This window comes from Sus scrofa, chromosome 6, assembly GCF_000003025.6.
Source record: "Sus scrofa isolate TJ Tabasco breed Duroc chromosome 6, Sscrofa11.1, whole genome shotgun sequence".
NCBI lineage: Eukaryota > Metazoa > Chordata > Mammalia > Artiodactyla > Suidae > Sus > Sus scrofa.
This window is the reverse complement of record NC_010448.4, coordinates 108,161,096-108,177,863: the sequence shown is the minus strand read 5'-3', so window position 1 is coordinate 108,177,863 and position 16,768 is coordinate 108,161,096. Positions and strand designations below refer to the sequence as shown.

The window sequence follows — 16,768 nt, the reverse complement described above, 5'->3', positions numbered from 1 at the left end:
TTTTTGCATCTTGAGAGCTGCAAGTGCCCAGAGAAGTCCTCTTCCAAAGGACAATGAGGGCCACTCTCTGGCCATTGGCTGGTCTTCATGTTCACCTCGTTCCGATGATCCAGTTCTATCTGGCCAGCAAGCAGCTCTCTGTTGGCACCAGCTGGCCTCATGACGTTTGTCATTTTCAAGGGCATCTCCTCCCTGAGGACCAAGGTCTGTCTTCATTTCTGGTAACGTCCTCACCCAGCAGACAGCGGGGCTCAGGGTGAAGACACAGATCAGCGGGACCGGTAACCGGCTCTTCTCTACAAAGTGGCAGCTCCCTGTCCCCAGCCACCATCATCAGGATGCTCAAGGGCCCACTGCAGACACTGTGTCACAGGGCCCTGGTCCCCTCTCTTTCATGACAAAGAGTTTGCTCATACATGTGTCAAGAGTTTAATCTGAAAGACTCTACGTCGTTTTTTTTTTCCTTTTTGCCTTTTCTAGGGTCGCTCCCGCAGCATATGGAGGTTCCCAGGCTAGGGGTCTAATCGGAGCTGTAGCCACCGGCCTACACCACAGCCACAGCAATGGTAGATCCGAGCCCCGTCTGCGACCTATACCACAGCTCATGGCAACGCCAGATTCCCAACCCACTGAGCAAGGCCAGGGATCGAACCCGCAACCTCATGCTTCCTAGTCAGATTTGTTAACTACTGAGCCACCAAGGGAACTCCTCTACATCATTTTTTGAAATTCATATCAAAATTAATTCATTTTTAGAAGATAATACCCAATAGACACCCTCCTCTAATTTTCTATAAGAATAAAGTTACCAAAGAGCACTTGTGATGCTTGCCCTTGATGGCTGGTTGGCCAGAGTGCTCCTGTTCAAAGGCAAGCAGTTCACGTCGATCCTCTGCTGAGCACCCTCCATGGCTCCCACCTCCTGCACAGTGAAAGCAGACGTCTTCACAAGCCACCTTCCCAGGACTTCGGGGGGCAGGGGATGGGGGGGTGAGGCACATCTTGTTCTCCCTCTCTCTCTGATGAATCCACCTATTCGGCTTTCCTACAGTTCCTCGCGCACACTCCTTACATTCCAGCCCTGGCAGCTGCTGATCCATCCACCCCTGAATGCTCTTCCCCGCTGGGAATGTCTGCTCACAGGTCTCCCCATCAGGGAAGCCTCTTGCCCCATCAATGCCCCGCCCCACGTAGCTTTCTATCCCATCTCTCAGAGGACACATATACTTGCCTATTGTCTGTCTCCCCAACTAGTGTGTAATTCCATGAAGCAGATCAGTCAACAGAATATAAATGTGACACTTCTACATTCTCGAAGGCAGTTACAAAACCAGAATGTGCTCCTCTACTTAAAACGTCTTTGTTACAACTGAAATTCACAACTTCTGCCAAGAACTTGACTCTCCTCAAGCAGGACCGATACTTAAAGAGGCAAAGAAAACTAGTATAAAATGTACTGCAGGAGTTCCCGTGATGGCGCAGTGGAAACGCATCTGACTAGGAACCATGAAGTTGCGGGTTGGATCCCTGGCCTCACTCGATGGGATAAGGATCTGGCGTTGCCGTGAGTTGTGGTGTAGGTCGAAGACGCAGCTCGGATCTGGCGTTGCTGTGGCTCTGTGACTTCACACTGTCAGCCTCTAGGGAGCACACTGTTCGTCTAGAGTCCAAGATAGTTTTCCCATGAACTTCTGAAGTCTTTTTCCTGTACTGTAGTTGATTATCTGCCTCCAAAAGTTACATTTATCCCTGCTAAGCTTAACCTCAGGGAGCTGTTGAAAGAACTGAGCCTTCTCTCTGGAACACGGTCTCCTGGTCCTGCTGCTTTTGGTCTTCCACGTCGTCCATGACAAGGTTTACTGGCCTTCGAGCTGCAGAGATGATGCTCAAGGGAAGAGCACGTGCTGGTCCTCTCACGCTCCCCTTCTGGCTGACAGAGATTGGTTTACCAGCTTCAGCTGTGACCAGGCTCCCCAGCTGGTCACCCAGCATCCCTGGGAGATGCTATTACGAGGAACAGGCTAATGTTTTGCTGAAATCAGGAAGTGTCATCGTGGAGGTCCTCTAATGTACTAGCCTCGTTATTCCATCAATAAGAAGAAGTTAACTTGACTCTTTCTCAGTTGAAGCCATGTTGACCGTGGCCACCTCCGCTCTTTTCTGAAAGCATGCAAACCATCTGTTTAGCAGCAGTCCATTCCGAAACTCTGCCAGCAATCCGCACTAGGCTTGCTGGTTACGATTTTTCGGGCTTATCCTCTGCTATCATCTCCGTTTCTTTTTGACTTTTTTCAGCCACGTCCGCAGAAAAATGGAAGCTTCTAGGCCAGGGATCAAATCTGAGCCACAGATATGGCAATGCCGGATCCTAAGCCCACTATGCCACAGTAGAAACTCCTCTTTTTGACTTTTTAAAGGCCATGTGTGCCTGGTACTCAATTCGGAACTTTTTTCTCCACGGCACTTCATAATCATTTGTATTTAAAGATCACAAATTCTTTCCATTCCCAGATATAGTCCTAATGACTGAAACTCACTTAAAATGTAAGGCCTCTGTATTCATTTATTTCACAAACACTTGCTAAGGACCTGCTGGGTGCTCGCGTCTTGCTGAGGACCTGTGTGTGCCCAACACCTGGCTTTGTTCAGTCCCCATTTCTTCGTTCAATGGTTAACGAAGCTAATGCCAGCCCAGCAGCTGACTCTGCTCTGTCTCTGTACAATCAGCTCCAAGAAGTTTACCGTCCCTTCCCTCCCTTTTCTGAATATGGTTTTAAAAGCTCCATGGCTATCATCAGTGTTTTATTTTATCATGGGAAGACAGATGTAATATAAAATACGCCATTTAACCATTCTTAGGTGTATAATTCAGTGCCAAGACGTACACACAGAATGCAGTGCAACAATAACCACTGTTTCCAAAGCTTTTCAACTGCCCCAAACGGAAACTCTGTTCCTTACCTCCAGGCCTTGGTAACCTCTAGTCTATTTTCTATCTCTATAGATTTACCTATTCTGGATATTTTGTATAAAGAGAATCATACATTTGTGTCTGGCCCTTTGTGTCTGACTTATTTCCATCAGCATAACATTTCTCAGGGTTTATACATACTGTAGTATGTATCAGCAGTTCGTTCTTTTTTTATAGCTAGTAATATTCCTCCGTATGTAGACACCACTTCTGTTTATTCATAATCTGCTGATAGACACCTGGGTTGTTGCCTCCTTTTGGCTACTGAGAATGATGCCACCATGAACACTGGTGTGAAAATATCTGCTTGAATTCCTCTTTTCAGTTCTTTTAAGTATACCTACCAATGCAATTGCTGGATCATACGCTAATTTTATGTTCAACTTTTTTTTTTTTTTAATGGCTGCACCTGTGGCATATGGAAGTTCCCGGGCCAGGGACTGAATCCAAGTTTTGACCTATGTTGCAGCTGTAGCAACACTGGATCCTTTAACCCATTGCACCAGTCCAGGGATAGAACCTGCACCGCCATAGTAACTGGAGCTAGTGCAGTAGATTTTTTTAACCTACTGTGCCACAGGGCAAACTCCTTTATGTTTAACTTTTTTTTTTTTTTTTTTTTTTTTTTGGTCTTTTCTAGGGCTGTACCTGCGGCACATGGAGGTTTCCAGGCTGGGGGTTGAATCAGAGCCATAGCTGCCGGCCTACACTGGAGTCACAGCAACTTGGGATCTGCACCATGTCTGTGACCTACATCACAGCTCACAGCAACGCCAGATCCCCAACCCACTGAGCAAGGCCAGGGATCAAACCCACAACCTCATAGTTCCTAGTCGGATTCGTTAACCACTGAGCCATGATGGGAACTCCTATGTTTAACTTTTTGAGTTAACTGTTTTCCACCAAACTATCTGCCATAGTGGCTGTACCACTTTACATGCCCACAAGCAATGTATGAATGTCCCAATTTTCTTTTTTTTTTTTTAAATTAATCTTAAAAGTTTGCTCAAGCTATTCCTTAGTCATTGGCTTTTAACAGATAATTTTTAAAACATCAAAATTCAACAGAGTTTTCTGAAAATCCACCACAATATGCTGCCTTACAGCATCTGGACCTTCATTTCTCACCCCTCCCCACTTCAATTATGAGATGAGCTTTGGAATCTGCATTCCTACCAGGCCCCCCACCTTCTAGTCATGTGCTCTAGTTGTAAACCAGGATAATGGGTGTTTTCACTTCCTATGGCTGCAGTAATTACCAAAAAGTTAGGGTCTTAAAACGACACAAAATTATCTAACAATTCTGGAGGTCAGAACTCTGCAAAGGGTCTCACAGGGCTAAAATCAAGGTGTTGGAGCTCTTTCCCACCAGAGACTTGAAAATTTTCTTGCGTTTTCCAGCTTTGGGGCTGCTACAGTCCTTGGCTCGTGGCCCTTTCCTCCACCTTCAAAGCCAGTGATGGACATCTGAGTCTTTCTCATATCCCATCCCGTCCCATCCTGTCACTCTGACACTGACTCTTCCTGCCTCCTCCTTCCACTTTTAAGGACCCTTGTGATTACACTGGGCCCACCCAGATAATCCAGGATAACACTGCGATCTCAAGAGCAGCTGATGAGCAACACCAACTTCATCTACGACTTTTAAGTGCCCTTTGCCACGTAAGTGACACATTCACAGGTCCTGAGAACATGACAGGGACATGTCTGGGGGCATTTATTCTGCCTAACACAACCACGGTAATCCCTTCTTCATGAGGCTGTTTGAAGGATTATTTGTATTTCTAAGTCTCTCCATTCCTTGAAATAGAGTCCTAAAGACTGAACTCATCTAAAAGGTCTCTCTAGGGGGTAGGGGGCCCTTGGATGGGGGAAGGGTAGTTGGATGAAAGCGGTTAAATGGTATAAACCTAAATAAGTACTAGGACGGAATGTGCAGTGTGATGAATGTAATTAACCCTGCTGAACATTATGGATGAAAGCTGTCAAGAGTGGATGCTGGGAGTTTCCATCACAAATTTGTTTCTTTTCCTTTTCTTCTTTTTTAATTTATTTGAAAATTAAATACTAATTTTCAAATAAATTAATTAAAATTAGTTAAATATTAATTTTTTGCAGCAGCTCGAAGTGGGATCTCAGTTCCCAGACCAGGGATTGAACCCTGGGCCTCAGTGGTGAAAACGCTGAATCCTAACCACTAGGCCACCAGGGAACTCTTATATTTTGAATCTATATGAGAGGATGGATGTTTATTAAACTTAATGGAGTAATTATTTCATGATGTTGTAAGTCAAATCATTATGCTATATGTCTTAAACTTACACAGTGCTGTACGTCAATTATAGCCCAATAAAACTTGAAGAAAAAATAAGAGGTCTCTCCTTTAGTATACTTTAACAAGTACCCACTAAAATAAGTTAACGAAATAAAGCCTATAAAGTACTTAAGAGTCTGGGTACCCAGGAAGCACTCACTCAAGCACTCAGTGATGTTACCCATTATCACTTTATGATACTCTTTTTTTTTTTTTGCTTTTTAGGGCCACATCTGCAGCATATGGAAGTTCCCAGCTTAGGAGTCTAATTGGAGCTGTAGCTGCCAGCCTACACCACAGCCACTGCAACGTCAGATCCGAGCCACATCTGTGACCTACACCACAGCTCATGGCAATGCCAGATCCTTAACCCACTGAGCAAGGCCAGGGATCGAACCCGAAACCTCGTGGTTCCTAGTCGGACTCTTCTCCACTGCGCCACAACAGGAACTCCACTTTATGATACTCTTAATGTTATAATCTCTTTAGGCAATAGGATGCAGTCACAAGAATCTGCTTCTGAGTCTGAACATTCTGAGATCTGTCTTCCTAAAACCCAAACACTGCTTTCTTTTCATAACTGTCAAGTCCCACACAGTCCCATCACCAACCTGTCTTCGTGTTAAAGCAGAAGTAGAATAAGAGGGTGCCAGCTCCCCTCACCACTTTCCTACCTGCTGGGAGAGAAAACACCACAGGCCAGTGAGGGACCCACCACACTGCCTGGTTTTAACAGTGGAGGCGAAGTTCCCATCATGGGGTCTGTAGTCCTTGTCCGGCTCCATCCTTTTTTGCTCCTCCTGCCTGAGAGCCTGCGGCCTGAGTCCCAAATGCTCTTGGCGTGGTTCTCTGCTCTTGATCCGACACAAAGCTTTCTAGCCAGTCCCCAATGCCAGCCTCCCAGAACACGCCAGCTCCAGAGGAAGACAGTTTCCACTTAACACAGACGCCATCCTCCATCGGGGCCGCACCCTCTACAGAAGAGGCTGGCTTCACAGGCAGCTGGAATTTGTTTAATGTCACTAAGTGAAGTGGGTGAACACAGGGCCAGTGAAACCCCGAGGCTTATTTCTTCTTCATCTTCTTTTTTTTGTCCCCGAGGCTTATTTCTAAGCAGCTTCCTTAATATTACAGATCATGAAGTTAACTTGGACTTTTTGTTTTCTGAATGACAGAAGTATTGTCTTTTATTGTATTTGGCTCTCAGTTTTTATATTTATATATACATATTTTTTCCTATCTCAAATCTTGCTTAAAACTCTCAGTCAGGTCACGCTGGAATCTTGTCCGACACTCATACTCATTTCACGCCCTGCGCTCTAGTCCTTGTTGGGACTGGAGCCCAAGTCCCCCTTGACACCGTGCCTCTGCCCCATGGTCTGCAGACCTGGGGTCGGAGGAGTCAAGACACCAAGGTCTTTGGGTCCAGAACAGCGAGTGGGTCTGGGGTTCAGCCTGCTGTCTGAGAGGCTGGACTGTGCTGGTCACAAGGAGACCCCAGAGCTGGGTGGAGCTGAGTGGGGCAGAAGTTGGGGCTGGAGCAGGGATGAGCCTGGCCAGCCGGAGAGTGCCTGCTCTGGGCCTGGGGGTGGCGGGGGTGAGGGGGGATGTGGCTAAGCAAGCCCCCTTTCAGTCTCTCTGCTCCAGTTTGGGAAGAGGTGACCCACCAGTACTCACTCTGTCCTCAATCCAGACCTTCAAGTTCTTTTTTTTTTTTCTTTTTCTAGAGCCATACTCCGTGGCTTATGGAGGTTCCCAGGCTAGGGGTTCAATCGGAGCTGTAGCTGCCGGTCTACGCCAGAGCCACAGCAACGTGGGATCCGAGCTGCGTCTGCGACCCACACCACAGCTCACGGCAATGTTGGATCCCAATCCACTGAGCAAGGCCAGGGATCGAACCTGCCACCTCATGGTTCCTAGCCGGATTCCTTAACCACTGAGCCACGACGGGAACTCCCAGAGCTTCAAGTTCTTTAACAAACATCTTCAGGCTTCTCTGCAAAGCCTCATTCCTCCTAACAGGGAAGGCAAAGCTGAAATGAGTGGCTCTAGCACCGGCTGCAGGAATGTCCCCTTGGGTGTGTCGTCATGTTTGTGCCTCTCATGCCCAAGGTGGAGGAATAGGAGACCCCCCCAGCTGTCACCCCAGTCCCACCCTTCTGAGAGCACACCCAGGCCCCCTCCTACACACCACTGGTGCACTGAGCTCACCCTGTCCATCTCTGGCCACCTCCAGCAGGACAACCTCCCACCTGCTGCCTGGCTAGTGGGGGAAGCCTCCTCTCCCCTCTTGAAAGGCTGGGCCCCCTCCTCCCTGCATTAGCTCTTGACCACAATTTCCTTCTGTCACTTCAGAAATTGAAGTTTCTTCCTGGCACCCTCCTGAGTTCTCTCTTTCATCTGAGAACAGTGCAGCCCTGCTAATAAATCAACCAGCAGGAGTGAGGAGACTACCTCCAGTCCTTTCATCTTCTGTGGCCCCGAAAAAGCAGTTCTCACCTGGGAAGGTACAACTGGCCATCCCTGCAGCCTGTGCTGAGCGCTTGCTTTTCTGCCGTAAGTTCCAGTTCTCAGATCTTCAGACAAAGGTAACAGTCTCTCCTGGCTCTCTCTGAAAATTCCCCAGCAAAACTGCAGCAACTGCATGTGTTACAGGCTGTTTACATTGTTCCTGGGTCAAGGGTGTGCCCGGGAAGGCGGCTTCATGATATACTATGCAGTGGCATGCCCATTTAGCCCGAATCTTTTATTACCTACAGTCTCTCACTATGAACCATGCCAGGTGACTACCTGACTCTGTATCCTCGACAACATTAAGAAGTTGGGAATACTATGAATTTGGCCACTTTTTGGCTTGGTCATTGATTTTACATAGGAATTCAAGGCTTTCTATGTTTATTTTACAGTTAAAGAGACCATGGACAAAAACACCAATATACATGATGAATAATGATACTGAAAATGGCACAAGTACAATTTGGACTCCATAAGTAAAGGCCACAAGAGAAAAGAAAAACACAGTGGTTAAAAGTTAAGTGAATGAGGCACAGTGACTCTGACAGTGAAAGTCAGGGTGAGAGAAAGAAACTCAGAGTATTTTATTTTACGGATGACAGTTGGGTTCATTTTCGCAAAAAGCCCTGTACTTAAAATAGGAATACAAGCTGACCGCATAAAAACTATTTTGCGGGAGAGCTCAATCTTGCCACTCTGAAGCCATCGAATAACTATAAAATTATGTTCTCTAGTCAAGTGAGGTTTAAAAAGTATAAACGTCTAGAAAACAAGTCTTTAAACACTGTAATTCTTAGAGTTAGTGGTGGTAGAGTGGTAGTACAGTGTATTTTACTCCAAATTATAGCCACGCTGGGCCTTAATCACATCATGAGTCTAACTTTTTAGCAGTTTTCATTTGATGTAGATGAGAGAGGACTGGGGCGGGCGGGGGGTGGGGTGGGACACAGGATCTTCTGTAAATCAGGAGGAGATCAAAGCAGTGGTCTGTGGCAGAAACTCTGCCCTGGGATGTGTCTCTAACTCCCATTCAAGGGAGACTATGATCCAGAGCATAGGTCAGCGGAGGGAGCCACCCCAGGGGGTATCAGAGCATCAGGGGACCCCGAGAGGTCCTGAAGCCCTGTTCCCAGCATGGCCGTGGGGCTACCACGAACAGATTTAGCCATTCAATCCCAAGCAATGCTGGCAATGAGAATTCATCTCTACCTGTCATCAGGACAGTTTTAATACCAAGGTCACCCACACTTCAATCATAATTTTCATTTCACAGCACTTTCCAAAACAGCAGCTCTTTGCTGGAGAAACACATGCTCCAGACGTAAGCAGGTCTAGGACTCTGAATCAGTGCCCAGGATGAATTTGTTGACAAAGTTGTGATTTGTCTTTCTTTCTTTCTTAAAATATAGTTGATTTACAATGTTGGGCCAATTTCTGCATACAATGGAATACTACTCAGCTATAAAAAAAGAACAAATAATTCCACTTGTAGCAACATGGATGCAACTAGAGATTCTCATACCAAGGGACATAAGTCAGAAAGAGAAAGACAAATACCATATACGATTCCCCTTTCTGCAACGAAAATCATCAGGGAGACAAGCCCGACTTCAGGTGCAGATGTAGCGAGATATTTACTGACCAGAACACACCAAAACCCAACAAAGCAGAAAAAGGCGGAAAAAAACAACAAAAAAACAAATGAAATACTCAACAGTTTTCCTGTGCAAAGTTTCATAATAAAAGTGTATATATTTCAGTATTATTAAAATTTCCATTTAAGTTAGCCTAAAAATCTCACCAAGCCTTTGGCTGCCTTTAGAAAGTGCTGTTCAGACTTCTTTGGATGATTCTGGTTGGAGTGGGGTGGAAAGAGCAGTCTGTTCAGGAGGGTTACATGTGATCCCATTCATCTTTTTTTTTTTTTTTTTTAGGGCCGCACCCAAGACATATGGAAATTCCCAGACTAGGAGTTGAATTGGAGCTGCAGCTGCCAGCATATGCCACAGCCGCAGTAATGCCAGATCTGAACCACGTCTGTGACCTATACCACAGCTCATCGGATCCTTAACCCACTGAGTGAAGCCAGGGATTGAATCCGCATACTCATGGATATCAGTTGGGTTCTTAACCCACTAAGCGACAATAGTAACTCCAGATCCTGTTCAGCTGGACAGTGGGCTTGACCCTGTGAGGTCTGGCCATTCAAAGAGTCCCCTCCTGCCTTCCCTGGGGGAACCACCCCTCCTGCAGCAGGGAGAACGGAAGCTGCTCTTGTTAGCATGTACCTGCCATTCCTGGTGTCGTGCTGCCGCATGTTCTTGATAAAATGAATCTTCTTAAAGTTCTTTGGTCTGGGGGAACCTGAGAGAGTTCGACATCTGAAAAATAAAGCCATTTCGAAAAACACAGTCAGTTGCCTGGACAGCTGAGACATCTCCACACAAAGACAGGAAGGAAAGACCAGGCAAATGGTCTGAGTCACCCCAAGGATAACGAGGACGATACAACATGGCTGGAAGCAAGGAAGCTTTAAAGAAAAGCAAAAAAACGCAATGACGGACAACTTCCTTGATAATCCTGATAATAATTTATATGGGTCTCTGAAGCGTCAGCTCATGAAAATGGTTTTCCTCTAGATACAATAACATAACCTACATGCATTCCAAAGATATTATTCGTTCTTGTCATCTTAAAAAGAATCCTCTTGTATCCACACAGGTACTGGGAAGAGAAAACTGTAAATTTAAAGAATTCAGAGGGGGAGAAAACACTGGAAAATTCAGTTTAAAAACATCCCTGAGTCATTTTTCTTCAGTAGCAGGACTCTGGCCTGAACTACCTGGACAGTTTCCTCAGTTCTCAACCTGGCTATGCATGGAAGTCGCAGCTTTACTTTGAATAGGACTCAGAGACCCAGCTAATGGCTGTCTTCGTCGTCTTCTTTTTTTTTAAAGATAAATTTTATTTTATTTTTAAAAATTTATTTATTATTATTATTATTATTCTTTTGTCTTTTCTAGGGCCACACCCACAGCATACGGAAGTTCCCAGGCTAGGGGTCTAATTGGAGCTGTAGCTGCCAGCCTACGCCACAGCCACAGCAATGCCAGATCTGAGCCACGTCTTCAACCTACACCACAGCTCACGGCAGTGCCGGATCCTTAACCTATTGAACGAGGCCAGGGATCAAACCCACAACGTCATGGTTCCTAGTCAGATTCGTTAACCACTAAGCCATGACGGGAACTCCAATGGGATCAGTGGCATCTCTGCAGCACCAGGACTCGGGTTCAGTCTGTGGCCAGGCACAGCTGGTTAAGGATCCGGCAAAGTCACAGCTGCAACCTATGACAGCAAAGTCATAGGTTGCAACTGAAGCTCAAATCTGATCCTTGGCCTAGGAACTCCATATGCTGTGGGGAGGCCAAAAAAGAAAAAAAAAATGACTTGGATTCAAATTAATTTTTCCTAGAATATTTGACATACACTTGCACTATAAGAGTGACTAAACAGGTTACAGGCTGAAAAGATCTTACTTGTGTATATATTTCTCAGAGTTATCTGGCCAATTCTAAGAAAAACAAAGGCAATCATAACTAGGAAAAAGCAAAAATCCCAACAAATGAGAATCTGAAGTTTGGTCTTGTCTTGAGAAAGGGAGCAAGCACTTTTCCACCTGGGTTTCTGCTACTTACATTTTTTGTTTACTTAAACCTTTCTGGCCAAGAACCCCCAAGGGCTGGTTCCTGCCAGTGGATGTGGATGCCTGAAGCCTGATGCTTCAGAGTGTGAGTTCTTGAGAAGGAGTCCCTGGCTTCCCAAAGCCACACTGGGGTCTGGGCAGGGCCATCACTTGAATTCAATCAGTTCTGAATTTTGAGGCTTCAGGTAAGAGAGTAACAAGATTAACTCAACGAGGAGGTACAGCTGAGGGCAGGCTGGGTGGGGGGCAAATTGGAGGCAAAGGATTAAGGAATAGGCAGCATCACAGACCTGCCTGGCAACTCCAATCTTCACCCTTCACAAAAGCCTCCCACTCAAGGGAAATTGGGGGCTAGCCCTGGTCTAGACCTCAGGGTGTACATCCCCTGCCCCCAACCCTCTCACCTACCCTTTAGAAAGAGCCAGTCTTCCTAGAAGCTTTTTCCCAGAGAATGCTAATTTTTTTTTTTTTTTTTTGCTTTTTAGGGCCACACATGCAGCATATGGAGGTTCCCATGCTAGGGGTCGAACCGGAGCTGTAGCTTTGGACCTACACCACAGCCATAGCAACGCCAGATCCGAGTCACATCTATGACTCCATCACAGCTTGCAGCAATACCATATCTTTAACCCACTGAGCAAGGCCGGGGGTTGAACCCGAATCCTCATGGATACTAGTTGGGTTCTTAACCCACTGAGCCACAACAGGAACTCCCCACATGTAAGTATTCACATATGTGTTTCAAATGTTGTGATCATTAAGAGCTTTGACTAAAAAGGATGCAAATTTTGTTACTATTTGCCTCCTCTATTCTCTCTCTCTCTCTCTCTCTTTTTTTTTTTTTTTGGTCTTTTTAGGGCCACACCAATGGCATACAGAGGTTGCCAGGCTAGGGGGTCTAATCGAAGCTACAACCACTGGCCTACGCCAGAGCCACGCCAGATCCAAACCACATCTGCAACCTACACCACAGCTCATGGTAACACTGGATCCTTAACCCACGGAGCAAGGCCAGGGATCCAACCTGTGTTCTCATGGATGCTAGTCGATTTGTTTCCACTGAGCCATGATGGGAACTTCTGCCTCCTCTATTTTTAAACCTGCAGCACTTATTAAGGACCCTGAATCCTTGGTTTTAAATAGAGCCCTGCCTGAGGACATTTCATAGATGCTTCCTGGGGACCTCAGAAAGGGTTTGAATAGAGAACAGCACCCACCAATCCCCTTCCCCCGCTTGAAGCTTCTAAACCCAGATTTAGCCTTCTTGGGGTCCAAGGGGATACAGCCTCACTCTGCCTTTTGGGGGCAGCTCTCTGCAAGCAGACCCAGCATCCCAAACTGCCTCAGGTCTACCTCCAGACTGCAGGCCACCTAAGGTCCCCAATATAGTAGAAGGTTCTAGAAATATGCAGTCACTGGAGAGAGGAGAATCTTTAAAGGCATGAAGGTATGGTTTCCACTGGTTTCTGGACAGGGCCAAGTGTTCATAAGTGTCTTTACACCCTCACCCCACTTCCCCCCAACTGCAGAGCTTCCTGGGTCTGCCAGTCTGAGGGCCATGGGCCAAGAGTTAGACTGTGAGGATAACTTCCTATGACCCTGAGCTGCTCTCTGCCTCCATACCTGCAGAGAGAGGTGCTGTTGCCCTCTGGTTTGGGCACAAAATCTCCCAACCTGCTGTTGAAACCGGAAGTCGGCAAAAGGGGCACAGGTGGCTGTAGGCACCAGTAATTACTTAATGGTACAGCAGCGCGACCCATCCACCCAGACACGCTGGAAACTGGGGCAGCAGGTGGTGACAGCTGCCACATTTGCTGCAGCTTAACTGAGGTTTTTCTGGACACCAAACAGAGCCATCCTACGTCTTTAACTTCTAGGATACCAGGTAACCACCAGGCAAAGTGGAAAACTCCCCAGTGTAAAACCCTCGCACTGCAATTGCTCATTTCTGCGAGTTCAAGGTGGACACACAGAAACTAACTTACAAAGTGTGATGTGCAAGAGAAAAGACTTTTAAAAAGATAACGGAGGAGCTTTATTTCATTATCAGCACCCGATACTAACTGCATACGCTACTGATCAGCAAGCTGTTTGTTGTCCTGCACTTTTTATTTATTTTGTCTTTTTGTCTTTTCTAGGGCCACACCCATGGCATATGGAGGTTCCCAGGCTAGGGGTCTAAGCAGAGCTGTTGCTGCCAGCCTACACCACAGCCACAGAAACACCAGATTCGAGCTGCATCTGCGACCTACACCACAGCTCATGGTAACGCCGGATCCTTAACCCACTGAGCAAGGCCAGGGATAGAACCCGCAACCTCATGGTTCCTAGTCAGATTGGCTAACCACTGCGCCATGACGGGAACTCCCTGTCCTGCACTTTTTAAAGCATTTGGCTACCACCACCTCCATCTAAGAAACGCTTTAAGAGAACTGTGGCATTAGCAACAATTGCCAAGGAAACTGGAAAGGCTAAGCACTCAGGTTGTGGCAGGTTAAGTAAAGGAGGAATTCATTTCAAAGCTGCCTGCACTAATGTGTAAATACCCATTTAAAACCATACATTTTCAGTGACGCAAAATTAAATTAGGATAGAATTAAATTAAAAACTAATTTAATGAAAGATTAGCTCTTTCCTGTTAGCACTGATTACAGGACACACTTAATTATGCAAAAGGTTTTTAATAGATGCCTAGGAGCAGTATGTTCTATGTGCTGCGTTTAAAAGCAAGTTGGGCTAATAGTCTTCCGCCCCCACAGTTCACAACACACTTCGGCGTCATGATGGTATATTCATTTCACAGAACTGGGGAGCTGAAAAGACCTTAGAGATCAGCTGATTTGCCCCTCCCACCCTACAGGTGGGAAAACCGAGGCCCCAGAACAGGGAAGTGAATTTCCAAAGCCACGGAACCAGGTAGAAGAATGAGGCCAAGAATTCAAGTCCCCTGACTTCCAAACCAACACCCCTTCTGCTACTTTTATTCCTTAGGAAAGTACGTTTCTAAGTAAATATCAGGATTTTTATGGAAGTAGAGTCGATTTACAACATTGTGGTCGTTTCTGGTGTACAGCCAGATGATCCCGCTATACAGTCTACACATGCATATTCTGTTTCATTATGATTTAATGTATTACAGGATATTGAATATAGTTCCTTGTGCTATGCAGCAGGACCTTGTTGTTTATTTTATTTTTTAAACTTTTATGTATTTATTTAATTTATTTTGCCTTTTTTTGCCTTTTCTAGTGCCGCTCCCATGGCATATGGAGGTCCCCAGGCTAGGGGTCTAATCGGAGCTGTGGCCACCGGCCTACACCAGAGCCACAGCAATGTGGGATCCGAGCTGCGTCTGTGACCTACACCACAGCTCACGGCAATGCCGGATCGTTAACCCACTGAGCAAGGCCAGGGATGGAATCCGAAACCTTATGGTTCCTAGTCAGATTCGTTAACCATTGCACCACGACAGGAACTCCTTGTTGTTTATTTTTTTCTTTTATTTTTTTTAGGACCACACCCATGGCACATGGAAGTTCCCAGTCCAGGAGTCAAATCAGAGCTACAGCTGCTGGCCTACACCACAGCCACAGCAACTCAGGATCTGAGCCACATCTGCAACCTACACCACCGCTCATGGGACGGCGGATCCTTAACCCACTGAGTAAGGCTAGGGATCGAACCCTCATCCTCATGGATACTAGTTGGGGTCGGCATCACTGAGCCATGATGGAAACTCCCTGTTGTTTATTTCATATACAGTAGTTCCCCAAATTCCTAATTTATTCCTCCCCACCCCCTTTCCCCTTTGGTAACCATAAGCTTGTTTTGTGAGTGTGTTTCTGCAGTATCATAAATTTCTTTCCGAGTTTTTTAAAGTTTCAGAATTTTTTAGTAAGAAAAAGCTCATTAAGGAAAATGAAGACTTCTTCAACTGCTCAACTCCCTTGATTCCTAACTTCTTTTTTGTCCCCCACAGCACATGGAGTTTTCAGGCCAGGAACTGAATTTGAGCCACTGTTTTGACCTATGTAGCACCTGTGGCAATGCCAGATCCTTCAACCCAATGTCCTGGGCCAGGGACTGAACCTGTGTCCTGGTGCTGCAGAGACACCACTGATCCCACTGTGCCATAGTAGGAACTCCCTGACTTTTTTTTTTTTTTTTTTTTTTTTTTTTTGTCTTTTTGCTATTTCTTGGGCCGCTCCCGCGGCATATGGAGGTTCCCAGGCTAGGGGTCCAATCGGAGCTGCAGCCACCGGTCTATGCCAGAGCCACAGCAACGCTGGATCCGAGCCGTGTCTACAACCTACACCACAGCTCACAGCAACGCCGGATCGTTAACCCACTGAGAAAGGGCAGGGACCGAACCCGCAACCTCATGGTTCCTAGTCGGATTCATTAACCACTGCGCCACGACGGGAACTCCCTGACTTCTTTTTTAAACCTTAAGTTTACAAGAGATTTGTTGGAAATTAAGTAGAGTGTTCTCTAAGTAGGGGTCAGATAAAGCTATGGTCCAGACAGATAAGTCGTTTTTCTCTCTGCTCATTTGGGCTGAGGGGTAGAGGGCAGAGGACCAGCCTGGGTGGATAACCGAGAGGAGGGCACAGGGGTGATGGGGCACTTGACTAGGAACACAGCGCCCAGCTCCTCCTCCGGCCCCTCTTCACCACCTGGAATCCCTGAGGCAGTAACATTTTTTTTAAACCTGGTTTCCTTGGTCACAGCTACCACACTGCTTCAATGACCATGGCCCCTCCCAGACTCTCCAAACACCAAGGACTTTGCAGATCTGTTCTCTGTGTTTAAGTGCCAAAGCCACTCTGTGCCACATGAGCACGTTTCTCTCCCATAATCGCTGATTATTTAGGGGCTGTTAGGACTGCACTTGCACCTGGGCTACGTGGACCACACAGCCACACACCACGCAGCCTAAGATGGTCCCAGAGGCTATGGCCATTTTCAAGACTTCAGAAATGGAAATTGGACTGCCTCTTTGGTTTTTGTTTGTTTGCTTGCTTGCTTGCTTTTTAGGGCCGCACCCTCGGTATATGGAAGTTCCCAGGTTAGGGCTCAAATTGGAGTTACAGCTGCTGGTCTACGCCACAGCCACAGCAATGCTGGATCCAAGTCGCGTCTGCAACCTATACCACAGCTCACAGCAATGCTGGATCCTTAACCCACTGAGAGAGGCCAGGGATCAAACCCACATCCTCATGGAGCCACAAAGGGAACTCCCCGACAGTCTCTTTGAAATGAG

General features: G+C 46.4%; 1 protein-coding gene across 1 annotated transcript in view; it reads right to left on the bottom strand.

Annotated features, from left to right (window-relative positions):
- The window catches only part of CABLES1 (Cdk5 and Abl enzyme substrate 1), a 112,489-nt gene that overhangs the window by 50,969 nt on the left and 44,752 nt on the right, over positions 1-16,768 (bottom strand). The window contains exon 3 of the mRNA XM_021097743.1: positions 10,088-10,180. Within this exon, the coding sequence (XP_020953402.1) occupies positions 10,088-10,180 (93 nt within the window). The remainder of the gene's footprint in view (positions 1-10,087; positions 10,181-16,768) is intronic.